The 12,750-nt window shown below is 35.3% G+C and overlaps 1 protein-coding gene and 1 pseudogene across 1 annotated transcript; both read left to right on the top strand.

Annotated features, from left to right (window-relative positions):
* The first annotated feature begins 3,387 nt into the window (after positions 1–3,387).
* On the top strand, positions 3,388–3,488 carry LOC112416181 (uncharacterized; annotated as a pseudogene).
* A 1,091-nt stretch (positions 3,489–4,579) lies between these two features.
* Positions 4,580–12,319, top strand: LOC11423785 (ABC transporter B family member 15). The gene is made up of 7 exons (XM_003618360.3): positions 4,580–4,864; positions 5,321–5,375; positions 5,473–5,651; positions 5,854–6,311; positions 6,790–7,330; positions 8,749–9,687; positions 9,970–12,319. Exons 1-7 carry the CDS (start codon positions 4,619–4,621, stop codon positions 11,371–11,373), a joined length of 3,822 nt encoding a protein of 1,273 aa, XP_003618408.1. The 5' UTR covers positions 4,580–4,618; the 3' UTR covers positions 11,374–12,319.
* The last annotated feature ends 431 nt before the right edge of the window (positions 12,320–12,750 follow it).

Genomic DNA, 12,750 nt, shown 5'->3' with positions numbered 1-12,750 from the left:
TGGTCATTTCCTGCAGTGGGACCCATTTTCATCCTTGTGACTGTCTCTGAGTCTCTTCAGATTGTTTTTTTTACATTTCATCAGTAAACCTTGTTAAATTCATTTCAAACTTGCATCTGAGTCAGTGTCAAGTCAATTTGAATCTGTTTAGGTCAATTTTAGCCCTAGGGGCATTTTGGTCATTTCACACAAAATTTTGGCATAGAGAGGTTACTTTGAAGTACCTCATTTAGGCCATTGGTTCGTTTTAGTCCATTTTGTCAGTTTTATTTTTTGTTTCGCTTTACGTTTGGTCAAATTACGTTTTTACTCAATTTTATTTTTTATTGCATTTTGGTCCCTCAATTGAGGTCCCAAAATTGCATTTTGTCCAAACTGTTTTTTAAATTTCATTTCAAGCCTTTTTTTGTGATTAATTTTGCAGTTTAGTCCCCAAATTCTTGATTTTTGCAGAAAGGTCCAGAAGCCAAGTTTGCCCAGGCCGTGCCATTTTTTTTCCAGGTCCAGGTGTCACTTTCTCATTGGTTCAGAAGCACACATGTCAAGCTATAAAAGGTGTACAGTGCCACACAGACCCATTAATTACACGCCACATCACAAACAGAAACCACAATCTCTCTCCTTTCAGTTACAGATCAAAATCATCAAATTCATCAAGAACACAAGAACCCTAAAAATTTCCAAAACCAAAATTCATACACGATTTCATTGATTTTTGCATCAATCCTCAGAGATTCGTGTGAATCTTCATCACTGGATTGAAGATTCTCCTGCAATTCCAAGTGCGAGCTCACATTGAAGCAAGCTCAAGCACTGATCACAGGGTTTCCTCACGCAAATCTAAGAAGCAAGCTCAAGCACGTAATCACAGAGAGAGAAGTAGAGAAAGAATCGAAGAAGATGAAGAAACAGAACCGGTAAACCGATTTATTTTCGGTCCAGAGAAGATCAAAAAATCATCAAGAACATTCAAGTTTTCCAAAGATTTTCCTCCATCAAAAGTTTCAACCAAAACTTCAGGTAAAACTCATTTTCCTCTTTTAAAAAGTTTATAATCACAGTTAAACCTGTAAAATCACGCGAGCAAGCATATCAAAATTTCCAGAATTCAAAGAAAACCATAACCGTAAACACGAAACCTAGATCCATAAGGATCTAAGTTTTGGAAAACAAGAACAAGCACCAGGGAAGTAGTAAACAACGAAACGATGTAGATCCGTAAAGATCTAGACCTTTTCTTTCAAAAAAGATCAAAGAAAATCAATTTCAAAACCGTACGAAATTTTCAGATCTACATCGTATCAAGCTGTGTTTGAGAAAATAATTGCTGGATTCGTGTTTAGGGTTAAAGGACGAATCAAAAGATGTAAAAATCTTTAAGTTCTGGAAATTTTTCACCGGAAACTGCTTGAGCTCGCCGGAGAAGATGAAGATTCCGGCGGACCTTCAAGGTCTCCGCCGTCACTTCATCCTCACCGGCGGCGAGGTTCTAGAGAGAGGCGAGAGGAGAGGGAAGCTTAGAGAGAGAAAGAGATGAAAGAAATGGACTGGACCGGTGTCCACGTCCTTATATAGACGCTTGAACCGGTCCGGTTTATTTCGTTTTCATCTTGAACCGTAGGATCTAGGGTTTTCTCCTTTGAATGGTTGTGATGCGTTGTTACCATATGCTTGATCTACGTTGCCATGCGCTGTGTGTTTTGAACCGTCAGATCTGAATCTGGATCAATCCAACGCCTCTGAGGCCTTTGGATGATCCAGGCCCAGTCTGTATTGGGTTTTGGTTTGGGCTTAAGTTTTCTTTTACGTTTTTTAGTTTCTTCTTGCTATTTGCACTGCCTTTCTTGCTATCTGAACCTGTTGCTTGCTTACCTTTTTCACAAAAAATTCCTAAAAAATCCTAGTTGTTTCTTGATGTATTTTTGGTATTTCTATGGTATTTTTGCATGTAAAAAAATGGTAAAATGGCCTGAACTAATCTCCATGTATTTTTACACTTTTGGTATACTTTTTGCTATGTTTTTGTTCTTGATACTTTGGTATGTGTTATGAATAAATGATACCCTATCTTGTGATGAATATGCCTCTGGACATGTGCTTCTTTTTGCTGTTTTTGAATATGATTTTATGGATTTCTTGTTTTACAAGCAACAAGTGTTTGTTTTAAAGAATAAAGTGTTAAATTTCTCTACGAATTTGGTGTGATATTTTGCTTGCATGTGTCTCCATTAATTTCATGTCATGGCTTGAAACAAAATCTCTTTCAAAGTTGCTATGATGTGATGATTATGGGTTACAAGTACCTTTAAGTATCATATCAAATTTTTTAGGTTTATTACCACTTTATAACTTTCTTTTGCTTTTCCTATGCAATTTCTTTTTGTTTATTTCCTACTATTTTGTGCTTTGTGATTACTAACCATTTCATCTCATATGTCATACATTTCATAGCATTCCACCACCCCCTTCACTTTCTTTAGCCTAGCATTTATTTTTGCAAGTTTTAATTCATTTGGTGATGTAATTTGTTATCATTGGTATGTAGCTTGGCAAAGGGGCCATAGAATGTATTTAGGCAATTTTTGTAATATGGACTATGGACACTATGGCGCACCGGCACGCACACACTCACCCTAGATGTATGCCTAGGATTGCATGTGTAGATGTATGGCTAGGATTGCATGGTTAGATGAACGCTTAGGTTTAAACACTTAGAGAAAAATCCAACTTTTTCCAAAACATGCAAATAACCTCACTTGAAAACCTTTCTTGAAAATAAAATAGGAGTCAAAACTCCTTATTTCCCTTTTATTTTCTTAAGTAAAATTTCTAATAAATTTTAACTATACTTGGACTTCATTTTGAAAAAGCTAACTCCACCTCACTTTTTTTCAAATCTCATGCCCTTGAGGCCTCTCATCTCTATTCTTCAAAATCTCTTTTCAAACTTAAAATCAACCAACAAAAACAAAAACTATTTTTTGAGAATGAACTACGATCGGTTTTGATCCCGTAAAACGGTACGTAGGCAAGGGACTTTAACCCCTCCAAGCCGAAATAAAAATCAAATTCTACTTCTTCTCACCCCCATTCTTCACTAATCATACCTTCTTTTTTACAAATAAGCAATAAAACTAAAGCGTAGAAATAAACTTAGGAGAACGGTTCTTATGGAATACCATAATCGCTCCGGGTGCCTAACACCTTCCCGTAGTGAAAACGACCCCCGAATCTAGAACTTTTTAAGGGTTTTTCTCCTTTTACCCTTCCCAAGAAAAAGAGAGATATCAACGGTCGAAAGGTTCAAGTCCAATTAATGGCTTGACACCCAAAAACCATGATAACATTAGGCCATTATAAAAAGTGTGAACTATGAGCCACTTCTCTAAACCATGGTGGGGACAAAGTCTATCCTTGAAACGCTCCCACGCATCATAAAGAGACTCCCCATCTTTTTAATTGAACCGCGTGATTTGATCTCTTAGTTTAGTGGTTTTAGAGGGGGGAAATAATCGGGCAAGGAATGCTCGCCTCATTTGATCCCATGAAGTGATGGAACCAACTTCTAGGGAATGGAACTAAGCGCTAGCTCTATCCCTTAAGAAAAAGGGAAAGAGATGAAGTCTTACGGATTCTTGGTTCTCTTTTATAGTGCCACTGAGTCTTAAGAAGGAAGAAATATGGGGATTTGAATCCTCAGTGGGTGATCCAGAAAACTGATTTTGCTGCACCAAATTGAGTAGTGCAGGCTTGATCTTAAAGTTGTTACCCTCAACCGTCGAGTGCACAATAATAGCTTGTGGCTCTTCCGTAGAAGGTGTTGCATACTCTTTGAGAGTGCGTTCAGCCATGACAATATTATTTTGTGCCTCTCTCCTTTTCTTATGCAAATATCTTTCGATCTCAGGAATGAATTCTCCGAGACTTTTACTTTTTCGCATAAGAAATTGAGAACCCAAGAAGTTAACGGTAAAACAAAGAAAGAAAGAAGTAGAGGAAAAGGGAAAAGAAAAGATTCTAATCACAAAGAAAATGTTAATTAAATTAGTTAACTCCTTGGCAGCGGCGCCAAAAACTTGATGGGATAAAACCACAAGTGTACGGTCCTATCGAAGTAGTAAAATAAGAGTATCGTTCCAACAGGGAGCTGTTAAATTCAATTAACTTTAATCGATGATTAGAAGAGAATCTAGTTGTAAAGTTGAGGTTTTCAAACGGTTGAAAGATAATATAATAAAAAGAGTCTTGGGATTATTGGTTCATCTTAATGACAAGTCCTTCTCAAACTAAACTATTAAGCCTAGAACCTTATGTTAGACCTAACTTCTAAAGACAGTTTCTCTTTTGTTCCTCTAACAACCAAGCCTATTTCGCTGACTTGATTACTATTAGATTTTTGGTCCTTTAATCAATTATTAATATTAAAAGTCAAAGAGTCAATAAGAACAAACATTTATACTCCCTCTTTATAATATAATAATCAATCAATTCAAACTCTTTTCGCTGTCTCACACACAAATATATATAGTATGTAGTTGTCAGAAAAATCTTATTGTATTTGGTTGTTTTTTCCTTTTTTTTTTTTTTTATCATCATCACAAAAGAAAAGAATACTTGAATGGGTGGTAGTGATCAGAAAAATGTTTCCATTAATGTTAAGAAGAAAAAGAAAAATGGTTCTTTTAAGTCCATTTTCATGCATGCTGATGTTCTTGATTGTTTCTTAATGGCTTTTGGTTTGTTTGGAGCCATTGGTGATGGAATAATGACTCCTTTGCTTTTGTTTATCTCAAGCAAACTTATGAACTCTATTGGTACTATTTCTGGCACATCAAGCAACAATTTTGTCCATAACATCTATGAGGTTCTCTCTCTCTCTCTCTCTCATCAAACACAACATAGATTATTTTTTTCACAAAATCTCAACGGTTAGATTAATCTAATTGTCGAGTTGTAGAGGATTCACGTCTCTCCCTTAGCAGACACTATATTCTCTGTTTCTAAATAGAAATCGAAGATCTCAACTCCTTGTCTATTTTTTCAAGCAAAATCTCATAATTTAGATTAATCCAACGACTGGTTGAGAGTGTCTCTTAGTCGTTGGATTAATTCAATTGAATTGCTGAGATTTTACTCAAGAAACGTGAAAAAAAATGCACGTGATACAACTGCTTAACAAACATATGCAGCATGCACATGGGAGAAAAGACAACAACCTAGTAAAAAATTAAGTGTTTGTTGGGAGTAACAGTTTCTTGTGAGAGAGCATTAAATAAAATTAAGTGTTTGTTGGCTTGACTTTGTCAACTTTGTGATGCAGAATGCTATTGTTTTGTTATATTTGGCATGTGCTTCTTTTGTTGCTTGCTTCCTAGGTGAGTTTTCAATTTTGTTATTATATATTTTGGTGTTCACTTCTCTTGGATTTGTATATATGATACATGACAAGTATTAACATTGTACATTTTTCAGAGGGTTATTGTTGGACAAGAACAGGTGAAAGACAAGCTGCAAGAATGAGAGTTAGGTACTTAAAAGCAGTTCTAAGACAAGAAGTATCATACTTTGATTTGCATATTACAAGCACATCAGAAGTCATCACCAGTGTCTCTAACGACAGTCTGGTAATTCAAGACGTTCTTAGTGAAAAGGTATAAAAAAAAGATACTTCTAGAGGGATAAAAAAAAAGTTTATTTTTTCTAAAAGCATACTTTCGAATTGACTTGGGGTCCGGAAAGAATATCCCTGTCCATTTTAAGCCTAATGCTAGACCTGAAAGTCTATTTAAATACCTACTTTATATTTGTGACATCATCAGTTATTTCATTTCTTTTAACTTGAAAACTATGTAGGTTCCAAATTTGTTGATGAATGCATCTATGTTCATTGGAAGCTATATAGTAGCATTTACATTATTATGGAGATTGGCAATTGTAGGGTTCCCTTTTATTGTTCTACTTGTGATTCCTGGTTTCATGTATCGAAGGACATCGATGGGATTGGCTAGAAAAATTAGTGAAGAGTATAATCGAGCTGGTACAATAGCAGAACAAGCAATATCTTCAATCAGAACTGTTTATTCCTTTACAGGAGAAAACAAAACCATAGCTGCTTTCTCAAATGCTTTGGAAGGATCAGTGAAGTTGGGATTGAAACAAGGCTTAGCTAAAGGTTTTGCCATAGGAAGCAATGGTGTTGTTTTTGCAATAGCTTCTTTTATGACTTATTATGGTAGCAGAATGGTCATGTATCATGGTGCTAAAGGTGGTACTGTTTATAATGTTGGAGCTTCCTTAGCACTTGGTGGATTGTAATTATACTTTTACCCTTTATCTCATTCTATTTATCTCATTCTATTCAATAAACACCATTAAAAAAAGTTGAATTAGCGACGTAAAATTAGAGACGGAAAAACAGGAAGTCAGTCTCCAAGTGTTAGAGACGACTTTCAATTTAGTAGCGTTGTGTTAAAAGTTTCATACTTTCTGAGCTTAAGGTATAAAATGTTATAAAAATTGTATGCAATCACGATCATGACTGTGTCATCATGGTTTGCAAGTATTGTGACCATGATTGAGACCTCGTCATTTGACTGCAATTCTCAACTGTGTCATGGTTCATGACTTGATCGTGATTTTAAACCTTCTTCCTAAGTGGTACCTTTTTTTTTGTTAACATGTATATCACAAACATACACACCGGACATGTGTCAGACACTATACTATTCTTCAAATAAAAAATGTCGGTGTTATAATGTTGTTAATTATATATTTTTCCTTATGTGACAGGACTTTAGGAGCTGTTTTATCAAATGTGAAGTACTTTTCAGAAGCAAGTGTAGCAGGAGAAAGAATAATGGATGTGATAAATAGAGTTCCAAAGATTGATTCTGAAAACATGGAAGGAGAGATTCTAGAGAAAGTTTTAGGAGAAGTTGAATTTAACCATGTTGAATTTGTGTATCCATCAAGACCAGAAAGTGTGATCTTAAATGATTTTTGCTTGAAGGTTCCATCAGGAAAAACAGTGGCATTAGTAGGAGAAAGTGGTTCAGGAAAATCAACAGTTGTATCACTTTTGCAAAGATTTTATGATCCAATTTGTGGAGAGATTCTTCTTGATGGAGTTGCCATTCATAAGTTGCAACTTCAGTGGCTTAGGTCTCAAATGGGTTTAGTAAGTCAAGAACCTGCTTTGTTTGCAACAAGCATTAAGGAGAATATACTTTTTGGAAGAGAGGATGCTACATATGAAGATGTTGTAGATGCTGCTAAAGTTTCCAATGCTCATAATTTCATTTCATTGTTGCCACAAGGATATGATACGCAGGTTAGTGCTAGCTATTATTTTTCATTATGCTAATAGACAAATATATGAGTATGAGTGGAATTTTCCTATTCTAAAATGACTAAATGGTAAAAAGTGTTTCTAAATTAAGTGGCGGCTGCAGTCATACTGTGAACCGTTGTAGTGAAATGCGAGCAAATGTGACTGTTGCGGACACAATTATTGTAGCAAAGGCGTTGCAGATACAATAGAACCGCAACCCTTATTATCATTGAAAACTTAGGATTTATAGAGTACAATTTATGTTTACATATCGTGGTTCGTACTACCTTTCTATTACTCTTGGTCCGCTTACGCGACATATCCACTTATATCAGTAAAACTATGAGTCATACTCGACTTAGATATCTCTAAAATCTTTATATTGCAGCCGAGGACTGCAATTTAGATCTATGGACAAAGATCAGAAGGTCAAATAAGGAAATTAATTTCCATTTGAAATGTTCTATTAAATTTACAATAAATTAGCTTTTTACCCATTTGCTAAACAGAATTAATGACAAGGATATCATGGAGTAAGTGGCATGAATACTTAATTTGATTTAATTATATTCTCCATCCATGTGAAATCTGTTACAATAATTTGGTATCTAGAAAAAAAACACTTAGTAATAGTTGAATTTTTCAAGACCAATATAGAATGCAAGCTACCTGCAGAAACGTAATGTACTAGTACATTCCTTAAATTGAATCAATAAACAATGAAACTTAAAGGACTATCTCTCTATTTTTTGTGAGAACTATCTCTCTGTTTTTGTGAGAACTATCTCTCTATTTTATTTAGGACTTGCTTGGGACTTTTGAAACTTAAAGGACCACTTTGGAAAAAACGAAAAACTTAAAGGACCTTTAGATGCATTTGACCCATATGTTAAGTTTTTCTTTTTACTATATATAAATTTTTTTTACTTCAGTCTTTCACCACTTTCGGTTCTTGTAAAAATTTAATGTTGCTGGTTTAAGTGCATTGAACCTGTTGTGTGTGTTCAAATCAATGATTTTGGATTGTTTCCATCAAAGTCGTAAGGCAGGCGAAGAGCTAGCGCAAGGCGTTTCTAGAAAGATGAGAAAATGTTGAGTTTTTTGTCCGGCACGCAATGCGCAGGCTTGCATGCTAGTCGTCCATGGAAACAATGAAACTTGTCCATGAAGCAAGCTTGCGTGCAAGGCGTGTCACGCTTGCGACCAGTTTTATAAATTTGTGTTTCTCAACCCAATTTTGAGAAGAGGAGTGAGGCAAATTAGCTCATATTTTTAAGACCTCAAACAAACACTACTATAAATTCGAATTTTAGAGACAGAAATATTGCGATGGACAAATTTATGTTTGAGTAATTTGTTAGTCGCTAACTTGTTATATAATTACAATTAAGTTATTAATTGCATGTTTACTACTACAGGTTGGGGAGAGAGGAGTTCAAATGTCAGGGGGGCAAAAACAAAGGATTGCCATTGCAAGAGCCATAATAAAAATGCCTAAAATTTTATTGTTGGACGAAGCGACAAGTGCACTTGATTCTGAATCCGAACGAATTGTCCAAGACGCTCTAGACAAAGTCGCAGTTGGACGCACAACCATCATCATCGCTCATCGCCTATCCACCATCCAAAATGCTGACATCATTGCAGTGTTTCAAAATGGCAAGATAATGGAAACAGGAACTCATGAAAGCCTCGCGCAAGATGAAAATTCTCTTTACACCTCTCTCGTTCGTCTCCAACAAACTAGAAATGACCAAAATGAGGACCCTGCATCTATCATGAACAGAGGTCACATGCAAAACACGAGTAGTCGTAGACTCGTGAGTCGTTCTAGCTCTTTCAACTCAATGACACATGGTGGTGATGATATCAATAATTTTGTTGACGATATTGTTAATAATGTAGTTATAGCTGATGATCATAATAATAATGATGATAAAAATAATAAGAAAAAAGAGAAGGTCAAGGTTTCTTCGTTTCAAAGGTTGTTGGCAATGAATGTGCCAGAGTGGAAGCAAGCATGTTTGGGTTGTATAAATGCGGTTTTATTCGGTGCGATTCGACCTGTATATTCGTTCGCAATGGGGTCAGTTATATCAGTTTATTTTTTGGAAGACCATGATGAGATCAAGAGGCAAATTAGGATCTATGCATTTTGTTTTCTAGGGTTGGCTGTTATCTCAATGGTTGTTAATGTGCTTCAACATTATAGCTTTGCTTACATGGGAGAATACTTGACTAAGAGGGTTAGAGAACGAATGTTTTCCAAGATACTCACATTTGAAGTTGGTTGGTTTGATGAAGATCAAAATTCTACAGGTGTTGTTTGCTCTAGACTTGCCAAAGAAGCTAATATGGTATGTTAAAGATATATTTCTTCGATTTTTGTTTTCATTTGCAAGTTATGTTAAAGATATATAATATGAAAACTGTATATAAAGAACTATATTATCTACCAAAAAAAGCCGTATGTTTTTGTTTTCAATGGTGTCTATGCTAATATTTGAAAAACAAAAACAAAAACTGAAAATAAAGTGTCATATTTAGATATGTGGGGTATGTAAAGTTTCGTCCATGTCTACCTTGTGCATTATGACTCTTTCTGTAACTATATTTCTTCTTTCAAATTAATAACACAGGTAAGATCTTTGGTGAGTGATAGATTGGCGCTAGTGGTACAAACAATATCAGCAGTGGTAATATCATTCACAATGGGTTTAATCATCGCATGGAGACTAGCCATTGTTATGATAGCAGTTCAACCCCTTATCATATGTTGTTTCTACACAAGGCGTGTCCTTCTCAAGAATATGTCAAGCAAAGCCATCAAGGCCCAAGATGAATGTAGTAAAATAGCTTCTGAAGCTGTTACAAATCTTAGAACCATCAATAGTTTTTCATCTCAAGATAGAATCCTCAAAATTCTTGGAAAAGCTCAGCAAGGCCCTAGTCATGAAAGTATTAGACAGTCTTGGTTTGCTGGCATTGGACTTGCATGTTCACAAAGCCTCTTTTTGTGTACCTGGGCTTTGGACTTTTGGTACGGTGGAAAACTTGTGTCACAAGGTTATATTTCGGCAAAAGCATTATTTGAGACTTTTATGATCTTGATAAGTACCGGAAGAGTTATTGCAGATGCCGGTAGCATGACAAATGATCTTGCTAAAGGCTCTAATGCAGTTGGATCGGTTTTCGCAATCCTCGATAGGTATACAACAATCGAGCCTGATGATTTTGAAGGTTACAAAGCCAAAAATTTGATAGGGAAAATTGAACTTCTTGATGTAGATTTTGCATATCCGGGTAGACCTAATGTGATGATCTTTCAAGGGTTCTCAATTAAAATCGACGCTGGAAAATCGACGGCTTTGGTCGGGGAAAGTGGTTCAGGGAAATCAACAATCATAGGACTAATTGAGAGATTCTATGATCCAATTAAAGGGATAGTGACAATTGATGGTGAAGATATAAAGTCTTATAATCTAAGGTCGTTAAGGAAACACATTGCACTTGTAAGTCAAGAACCAACACTGTTTGGTGGTACCATAAGGGAAAATATTGCATACGGAGCCTATGATGATAAAGTTGATGAGAGTGAGATTATTCAGGCATCAAAGGCTGCAAATGCTCATGATTTCATATCAAGCTTACAAGATGGTTATGATACATTGTGTGGTGATAGAGGAGTTCAACTTAGTGGTGGTCAAAAACAAAGGATTGCAATAGCTAGAGCTATATTGAAGAATCCAAAGGTGTTACTTTTGGATGAAGCAACAAGTGCACTTGATAGTCAATCAGAGAAATTAGTGCAAGATGCTTTAGAAAGAGTTATGGTTGGAAGGACAAGTGTAGTTGTCGCACATAGGTTGAGTACTATACAAAATTGTGATTTGATTGCTGTTTTGGATAAGGGGATTGTTGTTGAGAAAGGAACACATTCATCTTTGTTGTCTTTGGGACCAAGTGGAGTTTATTACTCTTTAGTAAGTCTACAAAGAAGACCAACCAATACAATTGTTGGTTCTTCACATGAAATCAACTAAATAAACAAGGTCGATTTTCCATGTTTGAAGGAAGAAGCTACAAAAAAGAATTTATGATGGAGTTGTTTTTTCATCTTTCTTTTACTATATTTAGTCTTTGGTCTCTATATCATATGATTAAAATCTTGGCTTCCAGCTTGAAAATAAGGGGAGTTAGGGAGATGATACTTACTAAAGAATTCTTCTTTTTTTGACAATATTATTGAAGAAGTCTTGTTCTACCTCTTATTTGAAAATTGCATTAGTAATAATTACATACTAATGTAGAACAACTTGAAGGAATTGCTGCTAGTCTCTCTTATTGCATGACCATCATAAAAGTACAACTGGAAGAAGTCTCTTATTGCTTGAAAATAAGTGATGAATTCATCAGAAACCAACCAATTACAACCATTTTTTCGACAAAAGAGAGTTGATGCTGTCGGGGCTGGGACGAGAATGGACAACGGGAAGTGGGAGAAAAAAAAATGATTTGTTGTATATGATGCATAAATATATATCGTGAGTAGGATCGCCTCAAACAATTTAGAGGTTTTGTTCTAATCTTAAAATTTGAGCCCCTAATAATAAGAAAGTGTCAAATTGGACCCGCTAAATCTCTTTCCATTCACTCTCTCTGTCTCTCTCCTTCCACAATTTGTGTATATGCACTCTAAGTTTTGGAGAGAAGATCAAGAGATAGAACATGTAAGGAAATAAGATCAAAAGAGGGATAGAAACATATTTTAGAAGGAGAGAGAGGAGAAAGTTGATGGAAGAAGAGGATCCAAAGTTGAATGGAGGCAAAATTGGGTGTCATGTGTTGAAGGTCTGCTTTCACAGACCTATAGTCTGCTTTGATGGTGAGCCTTTAACTTCCAAGATTGGTCCATCAAGCATCCTTTGTCATACTTGTCCAACCAAACACAAATATGAGTAAATGTTTAAGAGTCTATTTTGTTGTTAATCAGGTATTCATTGTGTGCAAGACCAATCCCTCGAATTAGGTATCGCAATGGACAACAAATTTCTCAATAAAAGATTTAACACTTCTTAATTCTGAATGATGGATTCGAATCCATAACCTCTATTTAAGATAGAAGAAATCCATTACCAGCTAATCTAAGTTTTCTTAGGTCGATGTTTAAGAGTCTCTTTGTTACATCTTATTTTATAAGAAAAATAATAACTTTGGAAAGTTTATATCCGTTTGTTACTAATCTACTTCTCAGATTTTTTACGTTAACTTTAACCTTTCAATCTTTCATCTTTGTTTTAAGTATTAACCTTTAATCTTTCATCTTTGTTTTTTTATTGAATCAGCAAATTTTATTTAACAACCAGATCCCTACTCACAATCTTTCATCTTTATAATGTAGTGTAGTTAAACTTAATTGA

This window comes from Medicago truncatula, chromosome 6 (assembly GCF_003473485.1).
Source record: "Medicago truncatula cultivar Jemalong A17 chromosome 6, MtrunA17r5.0-ANR, whole genome shotgun sequence".
NCBI classification, from domain to species: Eukaryota; Viridiplantae; Streptophyta; class Magnoliopsida; order Fabales; family Fabaceae; genus Medicago; species Medicago truncatula.
The sequence above is the reverse complement of the archived record's forward strand: the minus strand, read 5'-3'. Positions and strand labels throughout refer to the sequence as shown.

Bases quoted from the DNA above. Each gene is read 5' to 3' on its own strand.
- LOC11423785 (XM_003618360.3), top strand. From the start codon at position 4,619: ATGGGTGGTAGTGATCAGAAAAATGTTTCCATTAATGTTAAGAAGAAA. The intron at 6,312-6,789 runs GTAATTATACTT...CTTATGTGACAG, and splicing joins TCCTTAGCACTTGGTGGATT to GACTTTAGGAGCTGTTTTAT. The intron at 9,688-9,969 runs GTATGTTAAAGA...TTAATAACACAG, and splicing joins TTGCCAAAGAAGCTAATATG to GTAAGATCTTTGGTGAGTGA.